At 44.8% G+C, this 23,653-nt stretch overlaps 1 protein-coding gene across 1 annotated transcript in view; it reads right to left on the bottom strand.

Moving 5' to 3' along the window:
• The window catches only part of STOX2 (storkhead box 2), a 112,198-nt gene extending 89,117 nt beyond the window's left edge, over window positions 1-23,081 (bottom strand). The window contains exon 1 of the mRNA XM_025385723.1: window positions 21,418-23,081. Within this exon, the coding sequence (XP_025241508.1) occupies window positions 21,418-21,583 (166 nt within the window). The 5' untranslated portion in view covers window positions 21,584-23,081. The remainder of the gene's footprint in view (window positions 1-21,417) is intronic.
• Between the last annotated feature and the right edge of the window lie 572 nt (window positions 23,082-23,653).

Genomic DNA, 23,653 nt, shown 5'->3' with positions numbered 1-23,653 from the left:
TGTATGCTCTCTGTTGAGTAGCCTGACCATCATGCTAGTCCTATCACAGCCGCTGCAAGACCATCCGACCACAGCAAGGAGGGGCGCAGAGCCAGGTTTGTTTCTGGGCCACTTGGTGGGATGCCTGTGTGCCCTGCTGATGCCTGTGTGCCCTGCTCACTTACCTGCACGTGGAAAAACAGGGTAAGCCTGTTCTCCTCCTAAGCAAGAAGAGAGAGCAGACTGAGTGGCTCCTTACAGATGTACAGCCCTGGGTAAGACCCAGAAAGGGCAAAACAAGGCAATTATTAGAATGTCACACCAGCACTCACACACCCTCCCACCTCGTATCAAAAACATCAGTTGGCAACCTCCTAACCATTAAGTCCTAATGGGTCCTTCTAGCTCAGTAACATGTGCACTGAAGAAGGACCATGTCTATCCTGCAAAGCCCATCTATTTCAAACGCACTATTTAAAACAGCTCCTATAGGTCAGGAGAGATCGTAATTACCAGCAGTTAAGTCTTTCCTACCTAAAAAAAAAAAAAAAAAAAAAAAAACACCCAGAAAGTTCTCAGAAATAAATGACCCCTTTTTAGAGGTCCAGAGCTGCTTCTTGCTAAACTGACAACAAGCTTATTAATAACAATAACTGTTAACTCTTCCTGAGCACATAACATTAAACTAAAGATTGCTATCCTCAAGGTTTTATACCGATGAAGGCATTTGATCCTCAAACAATCCCATGAAGCAGGTGCTGCTATTGTCCCATTTTACACATAAGACACAGAGGCCAGGCATGGGGGCCAGGCTACACAGCTGCTTCTGTGCAGAGCCTGTGCCCAAACTCAGCCAGCCTTCTCCCACATCCGGGCCTCAAGCCACTATCTGGCATTGGCTCCGCTTCCAGAAAACCAACTGAAAAGTCTACATGTGTGCAAAGAATCAATAACTGGCTAGAAAAGCAATCAGAGTCAATGAGGAAATAATACTCATCACGATGTGTTGTTTTGATCCTCCCAAACACTGCCATTTTTGCACCAATAGCACTTTTTTCCTTCTGTTAAGAGTAGCAGTTGACACTTTACTCTTTGCCCAGTTTCCATCTCCTAACTTTTTTACAGATCTGGTTAAAAAACACTATTTATGGCCGGGCCTGGTGGCTCACACCTGTAATCCCAGCACTTTGGGAGGCCAAGGCGGGCAAATCACCTGAGGTCAGGAGTTCGAGACCAGCCCGGCCAATGTGGCAAAACCCCATCTCTACTAAAAATACAAAAATTAGCCAGGCGTGGCGGCGCATGCCTGTAGTCCCAGCTACTTGGGAGGCTGAGCCAGGAGGATTGCTTGAACCTGGGAGGCGGAGGTTTCAGTGAGCCGATATTGTACCACTGCACTCCTGCCTGGGTGACAGAGCAAGACTCTGTCTCAAAAGGAAAACAAACAAACAAACAAAAAAAACCACTTTTTGCTTCACTCTAATTATACATTGGAGGGTGAAGTACTAAAGGTTCGTCCTAAGAAAAGTTAGCAGATCCAGATTTGAATCCTTGCGCTGCCATTAATTAGCTAGTAATGTTCAACCACAAATTCCTTATCAGTAAATTGATATAATAATAATACCAACCTCAGAGAATTGGTTGTTGTATTAAATGAAAGAATATCACTGACTACTATTAGGGCCTCAATAAGTGGAAAACATTATCAGGAATTCTAAAATATTCTTTAGGGAAAACAACATGTTTCTTATTTATTTCTTCTTGGATATTTACTTATTTATCATTTTGAGTGTTTATCTTGAATGTTTTATATTTTTTATTTTTATTATTCCCTTATTTTCTTAATTTTTAAAATCTGTACTTTTAAATTTATCTTCAGTGTTTTATTTCTTTATCTTGAATATTTATTTGTGTATTTTTCCTCTTGAATTTTAACACATCTGTTCTCATATAGGTGGTGGAAATACAGATTTCTTTTATAAAAAGAAAAAGACTCACATGTCATTAAGGATGCAGAATTACTTGGTTCTGCCATGTAATAAAATTTCATTTTGATTTAAAATCTACCATTTTGGAGTCTGGAGATGATGGGATAGGGCCAGGTTAAAGGTTACCTTTCCTTTAGCTAGGAGAAATAACTGGCATCAATAAAATTTCAGGGCACCATATCAACGATTCAAGAAGAAAAAAAAAAAACCCTGTTTTCAAATACTAAAAGGAGCAATCTCTTAGTAGAACCAATGATATGCTAATTATAAATAATTTATCCATTCATTAGATAGCCTAAGGACATGAAAGTAATAAGACTGCATTCCATTAAACATTCTATAAAATTTAAATCTTTCACTTATTTAGACAGGTCTTCCTCCCAATTATCCCAAATTAGTGCAATTCTAGTCCTAGTTATATATATTACATTGTCCTGTGGAACATTATATACACAGCAAGTCACATCTGACAAAAGCTTAATTAGGTGATCAATTTTTCTTGACTAGAGCTTAAGAAGAGCTCAAGTATCCTTCAGAAATAATTCTTCATGATAATAGACTTCACTTGGAATTATTCTTCAAGCAACTTTGCAAGTGTGTTTGGGGCCGGGGAAGGTGGCTCATGCCTGTAATCCCAGCACTTTAGGAGGCCAGGTGGGGAGGATCGCTTGAGCCCAGGAGTTCAAGACCAGCCTAGGCAACAGAGCAAGACCCCAACTCTACCAAAAAATAAGTGAGTTTGAAATGACAGTTTGTGATCAAGATTCAAATTTTCACCCATTGTGCTTCTTTCAATTTGGATTCCTTTTTTGAGTATTGAGACTACCATCATTAGAGAAGCATTCAGAAGATTAAGAAGTATCATACACCAAACCTGTGCTTCCACCTTCTCATATACTAACCTGTGCTTTCACTAGGAACAAACCCCCAAAGGAGACATCCCATCAGCACTGACTTCATTCGAAGGTTACAGCATGGGGAGAAAAAGAAACTTCAACTTCCTCATTACTCTAGATCCTTCTACTTGGCAAAGTGATAAACCTAGAAAAATCCAAATGTTTGATATTCCTACTTTTGCACTCAGATTATAGAGCACTACATATAAAAATCACTGCATCATACAAATTAAGGCCACCACAAATTCATGGTATCCAGTCTCAGCAGGCCTCCCTAAGACTCTCTAAGGGAGGTCTACGCATGTACCTTCTGATGCCAGCACAGCTATCTTAACCCTGGTATCTTGCCCATGACCTCCTCTAACTCTTGCAGCCAACTTCCTGCTTCAAGGTGGAGACAGGCACCACCAGGCATGGAATTCCTCAACATTCTGGCCCTGACACCCTTGAGAGCCTATCTCTATCCACTGCCTGCCTATCAGTTTCTTCCCCTAGGCCCTACAATCCATTTTCCACCCTGAGACAGGGCAATCTCTCTCTCTCATGCAAATCCCAACATGTCACTCCCCTACTTCAAGTCTGTCTGGGACTCATTAAGCTCAGAATAACCTGACAGCTCCTCAGCTTGAAATATAAGGTCCTCCTGGGTCCCGGCCTCTCCTCTGTCTCGCCTTGTCTCTATCATCTGCTGGCCTCTAGAAGGAGAGCACTGCCTGGGAGACTCCTCCTGTCTCCAGCCTCTCTTGTCCTTTCCTGCTGGGCTGCCTGCCCCTCCAAGGGCAGACAGGGGCTCCTGTGCCTCCTCAGAAGTCCTTTCCCATCTCCTAGTCTCTGTGGGATCCAATGCCCCTTTCTTAGGCCCCCATCATCACCCTCATCCCACTGTCACGCAGTGGTTTCCTGTGTATCTCCAGCCAACTGTGGGGGCCTTCAAGGCAAGCATGGATCCTGACTCTCTAATAAAACAAGCACACATGTCAAGGCCCTGACACGAACAGGCAATGCTGGTTTGCTGAAGGTGTGAGGAAGCAGTGAGGATCTGAAGGAAGGAGCTGAGAGGCTCCCTGTCCTGGACAGGCAATTCCAAATCAGTGGCTACCAAACCTAACTGTACATCAGAATCACCTCAAGAGCTTTTAAAACATAAAGTTCTGGGCCCCATCCCAAGCTACAAATACTTGGGGAATGAGGCCAAGATGTGTATCTGCTTAACAAGCTCCCCAGATGATTCTGCAGAAGGAACCAACTCAATGCTCCTCCACAGATGGTGTCTAGGAACCACAGTCTACAGAGTGTTCCTACCTTCTGGAGGGTACATCTAGAATGCAAGACAGAGTCAACTCAATGCTGCCCCTCTGAATGCAGCCTGACAACTCCATGCCACACCCCTCACAGCCCCGCGTAAGGACTCATCCGACACCTCACTTTCTGCAGCTCACCCCCAAGGATATTCTAAGCTCTTCACTACATTTTAAGCAACTTGGGAAGGGCCCATATGGTTACATCCCACAGCACTACCTCATAACACACACTGCAAACAGGGATAAAACTTGAAGAATTACAAGTTGACTTTGCCTGTATTTAAATATTTCCCTCACTTGGAAAAAAAAAATAAGAAAACAGTATTCAAATAAAAGCACAGTAAACTAGAAGCAGTTTTGTTGATCAGCTCTGCCTTTGTCTTCCATGTTGGTTATTAATCAGGTGACAGTGGCCTTCTAAGAAAGACTCCAGCCGATCCTGTTTCTCTGTGCAGCAGACCACACAGAGATTACTCCAGTTTTCTTCTACCTTCTCAGAGAAGACAGATCATGCACAGCACGGAGCTATGAGTATACTTCATAACATACATGACTAAGAACACACATCCATTAGGATGGCTACTATCAAGGAAAAAAAAAAACAGAAAATAACAAGTGTTGTCAGGGATGTGGAGAAATTAGAACCTTTGTACACTGTTGGTGGGTATGCAAAATGGTGCAACCACTGTGAAAAATGGTTTGGTGGTTCCTCAAACTAAGTTAAACAGAATTACCACGTGAGCCAGCAATGCTGCTTCTGGGTATGTACATAAAGGAACTGAAGGCAGGGACTTGCCAGTTCTTTGCACACCTGTGTGCACAGCAGCATTCTTCACAAGAGCAAAATAGTGGGAACTCAAATGTCCATCAACAGATGAATGAATAAACAAAACATGGTACATGTGGGCAATAGAATACGATTCTGCCTTAACAAGAAGATTCTAACACACGCTACAACATGGATGAACCTTGGTGATATGCTAAGTGAAATAAACCAGTCACAAAAGGACAGATATTTTATGATTCTACTTAGATGAGGTGGGGTAATCAATTTCACAGAGACAGACACTAGAACGGTAGTTGCAGGGGATCGGGGTAGGGAGTACTGGGAGTTAGTGTGTAATAGGTACACAGTTTCAGTTCTGCAAGATGAAAACAGTTCCCAGGATACACCCTGATGTTGGCCTCACAATAATGTGAACGTACTTAATACCACTGAACTGTACCCTTAAGAAGTTAAGATGGTAACTTTTGTGCCGGGTGTGGTGGCTCACACCTGTAATCCCAGCACTTTGGGAGGCCGAGGTGGGTGGATCACAAGGTTGGGAGTTCAAGATCAGCCTGGCCAACATGGCGAAACCCCGCCTCTACTAAAAATACAAAAATTAGCCAGGCGTGGTGGCGGGCACCTGTCATCCCAGCTACTCGGAGGCTGAGGCAGAGAATTGCTTGAACCCGAGAGGTGGAAGCTGCAGTGAGCCGAGATCGTGCCACTGCACTCTAGCCTGGGCGACAGGGAGAGACTTTGTCTCAAAAAAAAAAAAAAGATGGTATGTGTTTTTTTTACCACAATTTGAAAAAGTAAGTTTAAAAAAATGCATGACTAAAAATGAATCTAAACAGTTAAAATAATATTTGCACCTTAGGAACAAACCGTTCATCTTCTCAAAGCACCAGGGAATAGCGAATTTGTGGAAAGTCATCTAGCTCAGATCAATGCAATTTCTGTACATTTAATGTGCTGTATATCATTAACCCTTTGCTTTAAAGAGGTAGTTTACTAGTCAAATCTCTCCCAGCATATCATTAGAAGGAGGAAGACAATAAGAAGTAGACATGCAGATAATTAAGAAATTCTTATCTTAGGAAACTGAATACAAGTGAATTTGACCTTTTTCATATTATGAGTTTATCTTTTGGTATCCTGATTCTAAATTTAAAAATACAGAGAAACTATAAATCATATTTTTAGTTAAAAGCTTACAACTTTGTTACATTTCTTCAGTATAGTATACACAGAATTTAAGTGTTAGCTAGTTAGCTAGCCATGAAACAGGGGTAAGTGTTAATAAAAGATATAATTTTTAACTATTATATACTGTTTAAAAGTAATTTTGGTCTTTTAAAAATATATACCGTAAATCATAAAGCTTTGTGACTGCTCTTAAATGTTCTAAAGATCTGGGGTTTCATTTTAAATCTTATACATTCCAAGGATTATATAGGTGCTAGATTTTGAAAGTCCTCCTACTAACAGAACTGAACGAAGCTTATGTTTTCATATTACCCACATTCACTGTGTTGCCATGGGTTACCGAACCCATCCTCCTGGACCACTGAAATGCTGGAGGAAATTGTTAACAGATTTTCTCAGAGTGACCCTCCTACAGGGAGTCACAAGGATGCTTTTTTTTGTTTTCCCCAAAATTGAAAATTTTTTAAATATACATCTAATGTATTCTAAACCAGTTCACTGATTCTTATCAAAGATACAGTTGGTTCACCCAAATTTTAACCATCTATCCTTTTTAATCATATTCAACAACATTTCTAGTTTATTAATTTCTTTCTTGATTACCTTGAACTGAATTGTATCTTACACCATGCAAACCCATGGAACTTCTTCTTTGCCCCCAGTTCTATCACTTTAAATTATTGTGCCAGGTACTGTCAAATTGTTCCATTATTTGGATCTAGCCTACTGCTATCCTCAGAATAATGTTCAGTCAAACTCTTACAACAACAGATGGCAGAAATTAGACTGTGCTAAACCAAATGCTTCTTCAGCAATTTTTCATAACTAAAAAAGTCAAGAAAAATACAAGAGAAAATGAGTGAGCAAAAGAAAATGATTTGCAAATGAATGAAATTATGTTTATGTTTGAGACTTCTTTTCATTTGAAGTTTCAAATTTTGTTGTGAGGGTACCTTTGCACTAAATGAGTTAAGACCTAGGAGTTGTTCGATCCCAACTATCTCATCTTCTCCAAGACTCAGGGATGTTCACTGCATGATTGACAGCTCATGATAACACTAAGCCAATTAAGATGACTAAGGAGCTCACGAGCGCATTACAATGGCATTTGAAACCCACTCTAAGGTGCTAAAAAGAGGAAGAGGAAGAAATAGCAGCAGGGAAACACTCAGCAAATGCCCCAGCCCGCCCCTTGCCAGATCTTAGGAGGCTTTATTGTTCTTTGGGTAAGGCAAGATAATTCTCAGAAGAAACTCGGCTGGCTGAGAAGAGATTATTTTTAAATAACATACACAAATATTTAGGATTAGACTTGTTAGAATATGCAAGGAGCCCTAAAATCTGCTCTCTCATTATGCACAGGCTTCTACAGTGGGGTCCACTTAGAGGAAGTGCAAGATGAACCACTGGGGGAATGAAATAATATTAAATACTTTATTTAAAAATAAGTAGGCTGGGTGTGGTGACTCACACCTGTAATCCTCGCACTTTGGGAGACCAAGGCAGGCAGATCACTTGAGGTCAGGAGTTCAAGATCAGCCTGGCCAACATGGTGAAACTCCGTCTCTACTAAAAATACAAAAATTAGCCGGGTGTGGTGGCGGGCACCTTTAATCCCAGCTATTCAGGAGGCTGAGGCAGGAGAATTGCTTGAACCCAGGAGGCGGAGGTTGCAGTGAGCCGAGATGGCGCCACTGCACTCCAGCCTGCGTGACAGAGCAAGACCCTGTCTCAAAATAAAAATAAAAATAAATAAAAATAAGAAGTTATTTTACTAACATTGAACACGATTAAAAGTATACATATGAGTGTGTGTGTGTGTGTGTGTGTGAAATCTCAGTTTTCTCAGATTTTTTACATTTGTGTTGCTAAAATAGTAATTGGTGGCATCCTTGCAGGAATGCTGTGAGGACTAAATAAGGTAACACACAGGTACCAACATACCAAGTACATGCTCAATAAACAATGGTTTCCGCCCAGGTCCAGTGGCTCATGTCTATAATCTGAGCACGTTGGGAGGCCAAGGCAGGAGGACTCCTTGACCCCAGGAGTTTGAAACCAGCCTGGGTAACATGGCAAGACCCAGTCTAAAAAAAATTTTAAAATAGCCAGGTATGGTGGTATACAACTGTAGTCCCAGCTACCTGGGAGGCCGAGGTGGGAGGATTGCTTGATCCCAGGAGGTAGAGGTTGCAGTGAGCTACGATAGTACCACTGCACTCCAGCCTGGGTGACAAAGTGAGACCATCTTAAAAAACAATCCCAATTAACAACAATGATTTCCTTTGTTAGGGGAAAGGGAATTGAGGGTAAAGAGGCTCCTTTTTCATACTGACATTTCAGGAGCACACCAGAACTCCACTCTCTTTGAGGAAGCATGCTGTCAGACTGTGCTTATGTCCCAGGCCTGAGCCACTGCCGGGCTTCACACACACCTCCCGGGGGGGGCCTGACTCCACGACTGCAGAACCTTAAACCCCACCTCTAACAGGCCCACAGCACCAATCCCAGCCCGAGCACACTCCACCACGCTGCCTTGCAGAGGAAGCCTTGCACGCATATGGCTGCATCTCACAATGGAAACCTCCATTTCTGGCCCTTAGGCCAGGATGGTACACTACTATTTACTATGCCTCTGGCATCCCAAACAAACATTCTGTGTAACTCTCCGTGTGTTTAAATCACCCACATCAAGCAGGGTACACCATATGGAAAAACAAGATCTGCATGCTCCAGAAGCTATGCTTTGACTAAAGAAAGCCAATACTTGTGGAATGTTAAGTAGAAGAGGCTTTCCAAGTTCAATTAGTTGGGCATAACCAGAGAAAACAAGTTACTTAGTACCGTTTCCGTTCTTCTTTAGTTATTTTTCCCTTGATTTGAAGGAAGGGAAAGGATGTGTTGCAAATGAATAAGTAACATGGAAACTCAGGGCTACATGCAGCAAAGGTGGACAGCTTTGAGCTCCCAGATCCTGGCTGGTGCAGAGGTTCACAGGAGGTGGGTGCAGAGGGAAAACCCATTCCGCTCCTCCAGCTCAGGCTGTCATCCCGGAGCCCCGGGCCTGGCTGCCAAACCATCTGCTTGTAGCAGATGAAAAATTCACACATGTGAAAAGTGGACCTCCAATTCTAGCACCCTCCTTTATTTCCTATGTAACCCAGAGGCCATGCTGACCCGAGATTCCACTGGGCCCATCGCTACTTTTATAAACTCACCAAAGGAGGAACATGCACTTGGTTGGCAGGAGAGAGCCTACTGGCTTTACTTTCAAAATTGGCCTTGAAAGATGTCCCTTCGTTTCACAGCTTTCCTCTCTCAATTGTGCTTCTCTGAGACTGGTTTTTATTGCATATGCAAACACATCAGCACGCAGCTGAACCCGCAGCTCAGAAGGGGAGTTTTCTCCTTTACCTTCAACTGAAAAGTCTAAATAAGTATCTCAGAGTAAGCTATGTCTGATTATATGGGACACAATTTCAAGCCAAGTCCTCTTAGAGTTATATTCCACGGGAACATTGACTGCCGACTGCGCAGTGATTCTCTGCCATTTTCCCTTAGTTGGAAGTTCAAGGACAAATGAGCCCACTTAGATAAATGAATAATTCTGTAGATTTCCTTAGCAGAGCACATACCAAAATCAGTAAGAAACGGAATATTTGATTTCTGATAAATGAGTACCAAATATTAGGCGAAGAATCCCATTTAAAGCTGCTTTTAACTCTGTGCGGCACTACACAAGTTGCCCGCTAGTTCTCTTCTTCTGCATCCTCAGGTGTAAAACACTTAGAAACCAGTCAATCCTGTATAGTTATGTTCCAAAAGAAATAATCATATAGTAGCAAAGATGTACTAGGTTCTTACGGTGCGTCAGGCACTATGTTAATTATTTTGATTGCATTTGCGCATTTAATCCACATAACAACTATAAATTAGATACTATTTTATCCTCATCTTAAAGATAAGAAAACAGAGGCTAGACTGATAACATAGATTGTTAGGATTCCACAGCCAGCAAGTGGGTGCCAGCACCAATGTATGAATGTCTGATTTCAAAGCCCTAAATCACAGTGCTGCCTTACTGCATAAAGGCATTTGATGAACACAGACAGAAGCCACTCTCACAAATAAGGAAAAATCCACTTGACACTATTGCCATCTTCACTGTTCTGCTCTTTGGGACTTGTTCACTCTCTGGCTAAACAGTCTTTTTAAAAGCACTGTTAAAAAGTTATCCACATCTGCCCATTGTCTGCATTATAAACCGCCAGTTTGCAAATGTGGGGAAAATATGTCCAAATACTTCTTTCAGTTATTTGAAAACTAATGGAAATGAAAATCTCAATGAGTTCACTAGGTTAACAGAATGCCCCGTTCTAATCACAAGCTCTAGCACGTAATCTAAATGGAAGCTTTCTCTTAGACGTTTAGTGAGTTCAGAAGACGTTGTTTTATAATTTCACCAAAGATCCATGCCGGAATTCTTAAAAATCCTATGACCGAAGCTCATATCTCTACAACCCGGTGGTTATAGCTAAACTACCCCAGTTTCCTTCAGTTTGCTCCTCTGGGCCCCTGTGAGTGGGTCAAGATTACTGATCCACCACAATCACCCAGGTGGCTTCTTCGCATCAACCCCTGGGGCACCAAGCATGCATATGGTTAGAGAAAGACTCGAAATACAGAGTCCACTGAAGCCACTGGGAATGCCAGCAAGACCATGTGTCGCCGTATCTATACATTTAAACTGCTGTGTACCTGCTACCCATCTGGCACTCGCTAGACACTGGGAGCACAAAACCAAGTCAGACCCAAGCCACGGCCTGAAAGCGTTTCCAGTCTAGATGGAGGGTGAGGCAAGAAAATGGCAGATGTGTCGGTTATTTCAGAGGTGTGTGCAAGAAGTGCTGCCGGAGCACGGAGAAGGAGCAGCTCAGTCACACCCCATCAGGTTTCCTCGAGGAACTAAGTTCTAAACACTAGGAGGAAGCAAATAGGAAGTAGAGGGAAGGGGGTGTTATTGGAAAGGGGAAAACAAAAGGGCTCTGGAAAGGTCACCATAGGAAGACGACATGGTTGCAAAGTAAAACTCAACTGTACTTTTTTGTGTAGCTTATGTGCAAGTCACTCTTTATATCAATATTTTGAAGTGACAACGATTGAGATCCCGTTGTGATTCTATATAGGTGTCTGATGCAATTCTCAGTTTTATACTGCAGAAACCAATGCTGGCTCTTTTAATATTAGGTTGGTGGAAAAGTCATTGCAGTTTTGGCCATTACTTTGAATGGCAAAATCAGTCATAGGGATATCATGTTTCCATTGTACCAAGCTTAGTTCTAAGTGCTTTACACATATTAATTCACCCAAAGCCCAATGAGTAGGTACCATTATTATTCCCATGTTGCAGGTAAGGAAGCTGAGGTCCTGAGAAAATCAGTAGTTTCTCCAGGTTTACCTGGCTAGTGATGGTAACATTGAACTATGAAGCCAAGCCACGTGGTCCACATCTCTGCTCTAAATCACCAGCTACACAGCCTCTCAAGAAAGAGAACACAGTAAAATACACTGAGTAACTCAAGGATCCCAGGGAGGGCTGGAGACCCAGGCTTGAAGCATGCAGCCAGAGCCGCTTCAATAAGGACACCTCTGCAGCCACCACCAAGCACGAACCTGCAGCTGGCACCGCTAGCAAGGTCACATGGGGCACCGCCTGCCGGCTGCCACCTCTGGCCTCCGAATGCCATCATGCTACACCACCACATCCAGGGACTCTGTCTCACAGTCCCCATCATCTTACCTTACTAGCACCAGATTGGAAGTCATAAGAAGGGAATATCCAATGGGTGAAACCCAGGTCTCTGGCCCCTGCCCTCCACGTAAGGAAGGCCAGGAAAGTAACTACACAGCAATTTCAGCATCTTCACAGAGAATGCGGGCGCTGCCTTCCACCAAGGCTCAGGAGGCGGACTAGTGTCCTGCGGCTGCTGGAACTAGCACCGCACAGTGGGCGGATTAAAGCAACAGAAATAGGTGCCCTCCCAGCTCTGATGCTAGAAGCGGAAACCCCAGGTGTCAGTAGGATTGTTTCCTTCCCGGACCCTGAGGGTGAAGCAATCCCATGCCTCTCTCCCAGCCTCTGGTGGTGGCTGGCGGTCCCGGGCCTTCCCTCATTTGTAGACACATCACTCCCACCTCTGCCGCTCTTGTCACATGGTATTCTCCCTGTGTCTCTTTTCATCTTCTTATAAGAACACCAGTCATATGGATTTAGGGCTCACCTATTCCAGTACTTAACTCGGTTAAGCCACAGTGACCTGATTTCCAAATAAGGGCACATTCACAGGTACCAGGGGTTAGGACTTGAACATATCTTTTGGGCAGACACATTTGACGTGTAACAATGGGGAGTGACACAGACACTGAAAAGAGGTTCAGATACTGGGCAGCCAAAAAGGAAAAAAAAAGGACAAATACCCCATGCACCTCAGTCACTATGGCGGCCTTCAATTTCTCTAATAACGAGACAATTTCAAAGCAAAAGTTGGATATGCCAAAGGCAATAAATGGCATATTAGCTCTCTTAGGGGAACCGACCAGACAGGAATCTGTAGGGGTGAGAAGGCAGTGTTAATTGCAGAGGATGGCTCCTCCCTCTGAAACTACGGCCATCAGACGGATAAGGCCAGGCAATAGTCCTGCTACCCCTACTGCCCACAGGCATCTGCCAAATCTCTCTCTTTTATCTTCAAAAAGAGAAAACTTGGCCTGGAGGGGCCATCACGGATTAAAGTAGAAAGATAAATGGAGATTTTGACTGTGTGTATGAGTTACCTAAGCCATAATTTTTCAGTGGGATAGGTATATGACAGATGTTTGAAATATACATTATTTACATAGCTGGCCTAGTCTTTTGTGCTGCTACTTGCAGAGTTCTCTTTTCAGATCTGACTATAGATATCAAAAACATATCCCTTCTATCAACAATGCAGTGGCTTCTGAATAAATGAGAACACTAATAAAATAAATCCAAGAATTCAAGGGCACTTTACTTTGAGGAACAGGAAAGCAGACAATCTCCAAGAAATCCTAGCCTCGAGTTTCCAGGCTTCAGAAACCCAAGGAGAACTCTGAGTTAACAGAATCCAACTGAGCCTCCTTCTGCTGGAAATAAAAATCGGTCATCTGCTCCCCTCCAAGAAGGGGAACAGAAAGCACAGACAGCCAAGCTATTCTCATGTTCACAACGAACACTGCCGCACACATGACCTCCAACCTATATGCCTTTATTGTTCACCTGTATACCTGAAAACCCTCTGTGGTTGGAATATCAAACCACTAGCCCAAAATGGAACTCATTCTCCACTCACTTTCTGCAGGTTCCTGGTCATTTACTGTATTCTTCCAACAACAACAAAATCTGTTGCACCTTTTTTATTTTTATTTTTATTTTTGAGACAGGGTCTCCTTCTGTCACCCAGGCTGGAGTGCAGTGGCACAATCTCTGCTCACTGTGGCCTCAACCTCCCCAGGCTCAGGTGATCCTCCCGCTCAGCCTCTCGAGTAGCTGGGACTACAGGCACATGCCATCAAGTGTGGCTAAGTTTTGTATCTTTTGTAGACGGGGTTTCGCCATGTTCACCTTTATTTTTCTTTCACCTCTTAAACCCAACCACGTACAAAGAACAGCCAGTTCCTTTGTTCTCCCAGATTCTCCCTTTCCTCTTCATAACCCTTTCTACCTTCTGCCATCCCTCCTCCCTTGGCCTACTCAGGTTTTCCACTACATGGTGTGAGTACCACTCAGGCACATGGGTTCATTTCGGGTAGTATCTAGTTGAATATTTTTTACTAAAATAATTAAACGTCCATTTTAATAGGGATTAGGAAAAAATATAATTATCAAGGGAAACCCATAATTTCATAGGAAATGCAAAATTTTCTCTTTAATTCACTTAAATACAAAAGTAGATCAAGTTAAAGAGAAGTATTAAATAGGTAGCGGACCAGGCGCGGTGGCTCAAGCCTGTAATCCCAGCACTTTGGGAGGCCGAGACGGGCGGATCACGAGGTCAGGAGATCGAGACCATGCTGGCTAACACAGTGAAACCCCGTCTCTACTAAAAAATACAAAAAATTAGCCGGGCGAGGTGGCGGGCGCCTGTAGTCCCAGCTACTCGGGAGGCTGAGGCAGGAGAATGGCGTGAACCCAGGAGGCGGAGCTTGCAGTGAGCTGAGATCCGGCCACTGCACTCCAGCCTGGGCGACAGAATGAGACTCCGTCTCAAAAAAAAAAAAAAAAAAAATAGGTAGCAATGTAGGTGGTATGCAGACATATTTTTAACATCTTGAGGGTGGTGTGCTAATAATGCCTAGCAGTGCTGGGACACACAGTTTTTTTGTTTGTTTGTTTTGCTCCCCCCACCCCACTGACAAAGTCTTGCTCTGTCACCCAGTCTGGAGTACAGTGATGCGATCTCGGCTTACTGCAACCTCCACCTCCAGGGTTCAAGGGATTATCCTGCCTCAGCCTCCCGAGTAGCTGGGATTACAGGCACACACCACCACCACACCCAGCTAATTTTTGTATTCTTAGTACAGACGGGGTTTCACCGTGTTAGCCAGGCTGGTCTTGAACTCATGACCCTATGATCCACCTGCCTTGGCCTCCCAAAGGGCTGGGATTATAGGCGCACGTGAACCACTGCGCCCGGCCCAGGACACACTGTTCTGTGGTCGTCGTCTTACTGCTTGATCACCACATCAACCCCCAAACACCTCCCCTCCGGTCTCCCAGGCTGTAAACATTCAAAACATGCATCTACCCAGGAAGCCACTATCTGACACCTCTTTAAAAAGGTTCCTTTCGTCATTTCTCTCCCCAAATCACAAATGCGTTACCTACCCCACAAACTCTGAATCCACCCAAATTTCAAGATCCCACACATTATTTCTAGTAGCATCCCAGAGTTACAGTAAGACAAATTTCACACATCCATTTTCATTTCCAGCTTCATGGCTTAGTTTGTATTGCTTCCTCAACCTCCCCCAAATCCTTCTTCTCCATCTCTTCAAATCAACCCACTTCTTCAAGACCCAAGTAAGTCCTCCCTCCAGGCAGCCTTTTCTAAGCAACATCCTTCTGTTCTCGGAACTCCAGTTCTACTTGTAGCAACCACATCAACCAACTCAACTTGACTCTTGATTGTATCCTATTATTTAGTACTTTCTAATCATCCACTCGTAGCTTGCTGGTCCTGGTTCTACCAATCACAATGGAAGATCTTTTCAAAAGTAGGATCTTAGAATACATACTTGTACCTTCTGCAGTTACAAGAAGGTGACTCATATTAGGACTTCAAGACTTCATTCAACTTTCTAAGAAGTCATGTTTTAGTCACTCATCCCATACACATTTACTGTGTGCCTGATACATGCCAAGCTCTGTGGTTGCTGGCAAAATAGAGATGTGAATAAGGCAGGTACTATCAGTGAGGATTTCACCATCCAGACTGGAGACGCACATGGATTATAAACTCGTGGTGCGGCACAATGTGACCGTGTTGCGGCACAATGTGACCGTGTTGCTGTAACACAAGTACAAAACAAACATCATGGGAGCAATTCACTCTGGAAAGGATCTGAGAGACGATGCAAGAGAAGGGGGCATAGGAGCTGGTTCTGGAAGGCTAAAGAGGATTCTATCAGAACTGTAAGGATGGAGGACGCCTTCTGGGCAAAGTCACATAAACTACAACAGGTACACAAGGTGACAGGCACTGCCGCAGGTAAAGAGCTCCCAGAGCCCAAAGCGCGGGGTGAGGTGAACAGGGGGGAAAGAGAAGAAGAGGTGGAAAAAGTGAGGGAGGTTATACTGTGATGTGCCCTGGTCTATGATTTCATCCACAGGCGTGATGGATGGGAACACTGGCAAGGGAAGCAACACGAGCAATTTTGCTTTAGGAGAGATTTTAAAATAACAAAACCAAAACAAAACCATCAAAGCCCTCGGGGGACATCAGGAGGATGGAAGGAACTGGAAGAGAGGTATGTTTGGAAGATAGAGTAATAGAACAGAAAAAGAGTTCAGCAACAGAGATGGAAGAGGAAGAGACAGGTTTTAGAAACATTTAAGTGGGAGGAACAAATAGAATTTTCTGATTGACTCGTTGCGCATTCTGATGTTAAAAAAGACTAGCCCTTTCCTACTTCAGGAAAAGTTTACTCCCTACTTAAAAAATCACCCACGTCCTTTCTTTCTTGTGTTACTGTGGATAAGGTCAATTTGGAGTAGACTGTATCTATACTCTCACCAACTAGAAGAACCTCTACTTTATACCTTATAGATTAGGCATCACACACTATAACTGATTTACAAAAGCATGTCCTAAATTCAAAAGTTAGCACAGTACCCACTGGCAAGGGTCCAAGCAGATTGTGCTTTTAGTTAAAACCTGCGTTCAGCCTAAGCAATCGTGTACCAAAGAGTATACCATTGTCTGAATTGTCCTAAGTCTCCGGGGGGTAGGGAATTTAAGGCCAGAATTGCTCTGGAGGTGCAGAAGTGTAAGGTTTTTATACAATATACTCATATTCCTTTCTTTCAAATAAAAACATTGGAAAGAATGTAAAAGATATTGAAATACCAAGAGAGGTGACCTTTTGTAAGCCCACTCACGTTCTCCTGGGAAATAAAGAATAAAGTCATTCACCACCAAGTGTAATGTTCCTCACTTCCACTCGCCTGATGAAAGGAGTCAACACAGGTAGTTTCAAATTAAAACACAGTTGGAGCGGCTAGGCGGAAAATGGATCTTCGCAAAGAGGGAAAGGGACGTGACGGGCTGCTGTTTATTAAAACTTGCATATGATTACAACTTACCAGGTCTTAATTTACTTCCTCCTCCCTCATTACTCTGGTCACCAGGGCGAGTCCTAAAATGCATACATTTCATGTAACATTTCAGGATGACGGGAAATAGGATTGTACGGCAAAATGAGCACTATTCCCACATACGGGAGGCACCTGACTCCAAAAAGTAGAAGAGGGCCGAGCTTTTGTGCAACGATTCATGTGTAAGTGCTCAGAAGTCTTGCACTTGCTCATTACAGAGCCACTGCGGAGCCGAATTCTGTAATGGCAGCACGGAAGTGGAGGACTCTTACAGATGGAGGGAGGGGATGGAGGGAGGTCATATTACTCGCCAGGGACACAGCTGGTTTGTGGCAGGCCCAGATTAGAACCTCCAGTGTCCATCCTCCACTCCCAGAAAACGCTCATGTCTCTTAAAATAACAGAACATAAGGAACTGGAACACACAGTCAAATGTGCCCCAGAATTAGTTTCTATAAACCAAAAACTAATAAACTAATCAAGGTGATGAGCTGGCCATTCTTCCCCAGCAGACAGAACTGCTTTCCAATTTCTTGTAATGTCAGTTTAGAGCTTTTGTTTTGTCTTTCTTTTCAAAGCCTTTAAAATCACAGTATTCAAAAGGCACACTTTACTCCTTAAAGATGTTATCAAAATGATAAGCATCAGACTAAAATGGGCCAGGACTTCGCTTTCTCATTCATAAACAAAGCTTTTAAGGATCATGTGCTGTAGAACCTGTATGATGAAAAAATTACTTTCCATGCTTGATCAATAAGAATGTCCCCCAAAGCTTTGATGGTATTATATATGGAATATAAAGAGGTGCCCATCCCCAGGGCTGGGGGATGGGGTAGTGAAGGAAATGAAAAGTTAGCAGCATCATTCTTGTGAAGAGATTACAGTTCACATAATTCTAACAGAGAAAGCTCTAACAACTTCATCAACCGCAGGTTTGGGGCCTTGAAAATCATTTCACAGAGACAAATGAGCATGTTTTCATATATAAAGTACTAAGTGTTCGTGATACAGATCTGCTCCTCTGTGAGGAGTTTCACTTTTATCTCTAGTTCATGAATATCGTAACTTCTAGTTTTAGAAAACGCACAAGAATCATCCCACATCCATTTGGTCCAACCCCTTTTCTTCTTAAGATAATGCCATGCACTTTTTATTATTCATCTTGATTTGAACAAAAGACAAGATCTTCCCCTTTCTGCCCAGAAACCACCACTGGGAAATTAATATTCAAGATGAACAATGAAGTCATCTCATGGCCTGTGAACTTACTGGTTGCTAGGAAGCTCATGAATTCTTAGGATTTCTTCAGATTTGGTAGCATGAGTTGGGAGCTTAAACAGTCCCATAAGGCATAGTCTTCGAGACTTAAAGTTTCAGAATTCCCTAACTGTCCTTTTGCAAGACCTCTCTAGTTTATAGGTGCCCGCTCTAACCTCTTGGGCTTAAGTGTAGTTTTTCCTGAAGGTATTGGAAAGGCCAAGGCTAAATGTCAAGCCTATTGCTATAAATCACATTTCACACTGGTAATTACTTATTCGTGGAGCAAAGACTGTTTGAAATGGTGCTGTCTCATTAGAAAGCTATTACAGAAGCCTACAATTTTGCTTGAAGCACCTACTGCGTGATATGGGACGCTAGACCAAAAGGAAAATTATTAATAGCTATTTCTTGAAATTCCCAAGGCTCTCTCATGTCCTGAAGCTTTTACTAAGTGATTGTTTCCCACAATTTTCAGGAATATTTGTTGAGGGAGGGGGTCTAAAAATAGTCTCTTAACTGAAGTTATTTTAAGTCATTTAGTACATTTCTGAAAGGCTTATCTTGTCCTTAGAACCCAAGTAATTTCCCCACAACAAAAACCTTTTTACTAAAAATCAAGTATGAGGATACCAGTAGTAATTAAATCAAATGGCTGGACAAACAGAAAGTAGAAATATGAAAGGCCTCATGTGTTTCTAAGAGGTTTCATTTTCTACTCAATATTTTATGTGACAAAGGTTCCGTTTGTATCCAAAGTCACTAACTTGATAAAAGTGGATCTCCTTTACATTTCCTAAAAGGACGAGAATGTCTTATAAATCATTTCCAAGTGTTTCAATATATCATCTATTTCTATCAACACCCACATTTTGAAAGGAGCCATATTTGTAAAGGAAATACATGAAGATACACATCCTTCCCAACCCAACCCCCAAAAGAGTTGCACATGAGAAAGACTCCACCTACTCTCCCAATGTTCATTGTAGGTGTTTGTCTTCATGTTTACTATTTCCTCCCATAGCAGCAACACCTGCTTCTTATTCCATGTATCAACTAATATTTAAAATAAAGAATAAACGACAAGCCTCCCTCCCTGGGCAAGAACCATGTTATATCCAACCGTACAACCCCATGAGAATCCAGCAAGGCACTGTGCTCTTCGGGGGCACTCCAGAAAAATGCTGAATGAATGATGGAACTTTTCTTCCATCTTTTGGTCTTCAGATTTCTCAGCAGTAACCTAACATTGAATCTGAACAGAAAACTGCCAACCTGAAACAGGTTATCCTTCATTATCACCATAGGACCATCTTACCATCTGCGGATCAAGAAATGAAATAAGGGAATCAAATACAATTAAAAGCTTCTTCCTCAAGCCCTCAAAAATGCCTCATAGCACCTGCAATAGCAGACAAGTTCTTTTGCAAAGAATGAAAATGTGATAACGAGGTAATGCCGAGATAGATTTAAAAAAAAAAAAAAAAAAAAAAACCGGCTCCCTGGAAATGTGCCTGAATCATGAAACACAGTGTTGCAGGTTTGTTGAAGAAATGATGGCCACCAGCCCTCCTATAGCTTCACACTTGGTGTCAGGACAGGTTCCTTAGGAGGCATAAGGGGAACTGTGTAAGTGTGGAATGAAGACATTCAAACCCTAAGTACATGAAACCCAGGATTATCTGAACACTCAGGGCAGACATGGGTTTATGTACATACATGTTTTGAGGTTAGGTTTGGATCTAGGTGTGTTTCAAAATTTACTGCCACAAGTCTGAGGAATATAGCAACCACAGCAGCGACTGAAATGACTGAAGCAGAAACTGTAGTTGTCACTTTCTTTACGAATTTGGCTTTTCACGAAAGGGAAAATCAAGGAGCTTTATTGCCAAAATAGTACAACATCCTTATGTCGCCTGATTTTGCAATAAAAAAGATGGTTCTTTTATTTAGGCTTTACGTTCGTGGAAATGCGGTCGCAAGGCATTTTTGAAGCATGAGATGCTGACCCCAGTTAAAAAGGACTTGCTGTTTTAGGAGAAAGAGAGTAAAGCTAGACTCTAAGTACCAACCACAAGCTTAAAATGATCTTCCCAGTTAAGACAGGGCTCAGAGTGATTTGGTACAGTATGTGGTTTGAAAGAAAATCTCGGTTCTTCCATTACAGTGTGCTTAGAAGAAAATCAAAATTTTTCTCTGAATGAAAAATAAATAAAAACCGATGCCTTACACATCATTACATACAAGTGGTTAACGAGAAGTAAGGAGAAGGCAACAGAAGCTTTCCAGGCTTTTCCTCCTTCAGCATTTCCCTCAAGAATTTCATCCCTGGGTTCCCAAATCAAACCAAAGCCATTCCGTTGTATTTCCAAAAAAAGAACTGGCTCCTTCAGGAAGGCTTTTCACAGCACTGCATTTTAAGCGGAAATCTTTTCTGAAGCCTCCCTTTTCCATTTACCGTTTTGTTTGTCCTTCCTGTCTGACGTGCAAATACATGATACAGCCTCCATTCTTTCCATACAGCCTAACTCAAAGCAACATATGTTAAATCCACACAGAATCATGTGAGCATTCAATCCGCATCCACACCATTACCCCCACAGAACGCATTCCGTGAGCTCCAACACAGTTCTCTGCGTGCAAATCAGACGAGCCTGGGATGTCTGCAGGACTCTCCCCTGACTCAGCCCATCCAGAGCTGCGCATGGAACCTGTTCCTTTTGGAGAACAGGGGGCTGCTGGAAATACCCACTCAGATAACCGGCCACCACGCAGGAGCCAGCAAGCCTGGCACTGCAGGCAACCCTGGGCGCAGGATCCTCCACAAAGCTCGAGGAGGCTGCAGCGCGGGGGCTTGCAGTCATTTATCTCCCTGCAGCCAAAACGCCCGGCTCGTCCCCCCTCCCTCGTTTTACCTAACTAATAGCTCTCCAACCCCATATTGAGAGGGCCTGCTGTGGATCTTGCGGAGGTACAAAATGGTGGATGGGAGCTAATTTTTTCCTGCTTTCCCCATAACTTATCGCATCCATCACTGCCCGTCCTCTCCTCCAAGCACGCGGGCCGCGGGATACCGAGCACATCCCGCGGCCCCGGCGCGGGGGCAGAAATGCGGTCACCAACCAACCTGATGTCATGTAGCCCCGCGAAGCCTGGGGCGCAAAGGCCGCGGGGAAGCGCTTGTGCAGGCGGTAGTCCTTCTCGCTGCGGGACCTCATGCGGTCCGAGGCCCGGTCCGAGAAATCCGAGCTAGGCCAGGCTCGCCGCAAGGTTGTGCTCCGGGTCTTCTTCATGGTGGGGAGGGCGACCTGCCGCCCCGATCCTCGGGGCCTCAGCGCCGGGGCGCAGCGCGCTCCTTCATCCGTCTACGGCGGGCACGACCCGGGCGGACTCTGCGCACATTTTCCCAGCCCCTCCTCGTCGGCGTCTACACCGCCAGCGGCGGGTCCGGCCCTCCCCACGCCCCCCCACACCCCCACGGCGAAGGCTCCGATTTTACACACGTCCCACAATGCATTACACTTCATTTGCAATCCGCCCGGCTTATAGCTTCCAGATTCCTGGGGGGAAAGGCACGTTAGGAGGCTCCCCGGCCCGGAGGAGGCGGGGAGGGGGCGGGCGGGGTGGGGGCGCCGAGACTTGCAGCGTGAAGGCAATGGGAGCGCAGACAATGGCCCGATTCAGCGCAGGAGTGCTTGGCCAACTGGGAGCCACGGCACAAAAGACCCAAACAAATGAGGCAGCCGAGGCCTCCGGGGCTGACCCGGGATCGGGCGTGCGGGAGTCCGGAGGGGCGGCGGCAGGCCCTCCGCGCCGGGCGGCTCAGCGCGAGGCGTGGGGATGACAGTGTCCGAGTCGTGTCCCCGCGGGCCTATCAGCCGCACGGCCCGCAGTCCCTGGCGCTGGCTGGCTCTGCCTCCGCTGCAGTCCCCGGGAGGCAGTCTTCATCACAGAGGCTCGAGCCGGGGGCGCGTGTGCACAGGATCCGAGCAGGCTCTGCAGACAGCAGCTGCGGCGGGCGGGCTCCTGCGGAATCCAGGAAGAGCCCGCGTCGTCCCCACGACTGCAGCGCCTCGTCAATCTTCCCCTTGCCGAGGTTCCGGGCGCTGTGCGTGCGTGCGCGCGGGTGGGTGGCTGGGTGGGTGCGCCGACACGCATGTGCCCCCTACACATGCATGCTCCTACTTACTGGACGAGGCGGCGACGGAGCCATGGCTGCCAAGGACGCCGAGCCTGCGATCGACCCCCGCGCGGTGGCAGCGCTGCTCGGGCGCGAGCGCGCGGAACGGCTATTGAAGGGCAGGAAGCAGGACAGCCGCCCAGTCTCATGCTAATCACCAGGCTGCCTTAAGTTAGAGCGTGGTTCCCATCAGGCTTCTCATTTTCATGTAAAACACCCGGCGGCGGCGCAGGGACCTTGGCTGCTGCCCCAGGCTGGAGCCAGCGCTTGGATATTTACATATTTTTAGGATGGTCCCTCCCCCTCGGAGAGAGACAGCGAGCCAGCCTTCGTGGGAACGGGGAGATCTGCGGTGCCCTGCCTGGCCCACCTGCGCCAACCCCAACGGAAGCTAAAGCCAGAGGGAGGGGGCGCCACGGCGAGCTCCCCCACAACCGCACTCGCCGGGGCGCCAGGTCCACGCAGCCTGGAAGACGCAATGCAAGTGGCCTGCAGCGTTTCCTTTCTCCCTCTGGAGTCCCGGTGTAAGTCACCGCCAGCCGGCTACACTGCATTCAGGTCCACAGCTCTTTAGATGGCACGGCTCTGCACAGCTGTTTCTGGTCCAACAACCAATCGCTAAAGGACAACAACGCGCGCGGCGCGCGAGGGGAGGAGCGGCCAATGCGCCGCCCGGGCCGGGGCGATGGGCCTGGGACGCGGGCCCGGGACCCGGAGGTCACGCCGAGTTAAAGGCGCCCAGCCACGTTGCTGCTAACCCCAACCATGCTCTGCCACTGCCGTTCATTCAAAAACGGTTATCTCCTCGATTTGGGTTTCCAAAAATGCTTTGGTACAGTAAACAACGACAAAAATAAGCCTGATTTCCTTTTTCAGTGCTGCATTTTATTTGACTTGTTGATGCATTTTTTCATCTGTGACAATGCAACGTTCAAAATCATATTTATGCTGTTGTTTCATATTCACAGGTGCCAAGACGCAGAGACAGGGATGTTAAATCTTTATGGGGATATGCTTTTAACAGGCTGATATCGCAAAAACAAGCCAGTGGATTCTAGCTGCTTAGGATTCAGGAACTTCTAACACAATCCGTGCTATTCCAAGGCTTGAATTCTTTGAGGTGGGTAGCAAGGATCTTGAAGAACCAGGCAGAGCAGGATGGCGTTAAGCCACAGGCATTATA

Source organism: Theropithecus gelada, chromosome 5 (assembly GCF_003255815.1).
Source record: "Theropithecus gelada isolate Dixy chromosome 5, Tgel_1.0, whole genome shotgun sequence".
Taxonomy (NCBI): Eukaryota; Metazoa; Chordata; class Mammalia; order Primates; family Cercopithecidae; genus Theropithecus; species Theropithecus gelada.
This window is presented reverse-complemented; position numbering and strand designations above follow the sequence as displayed.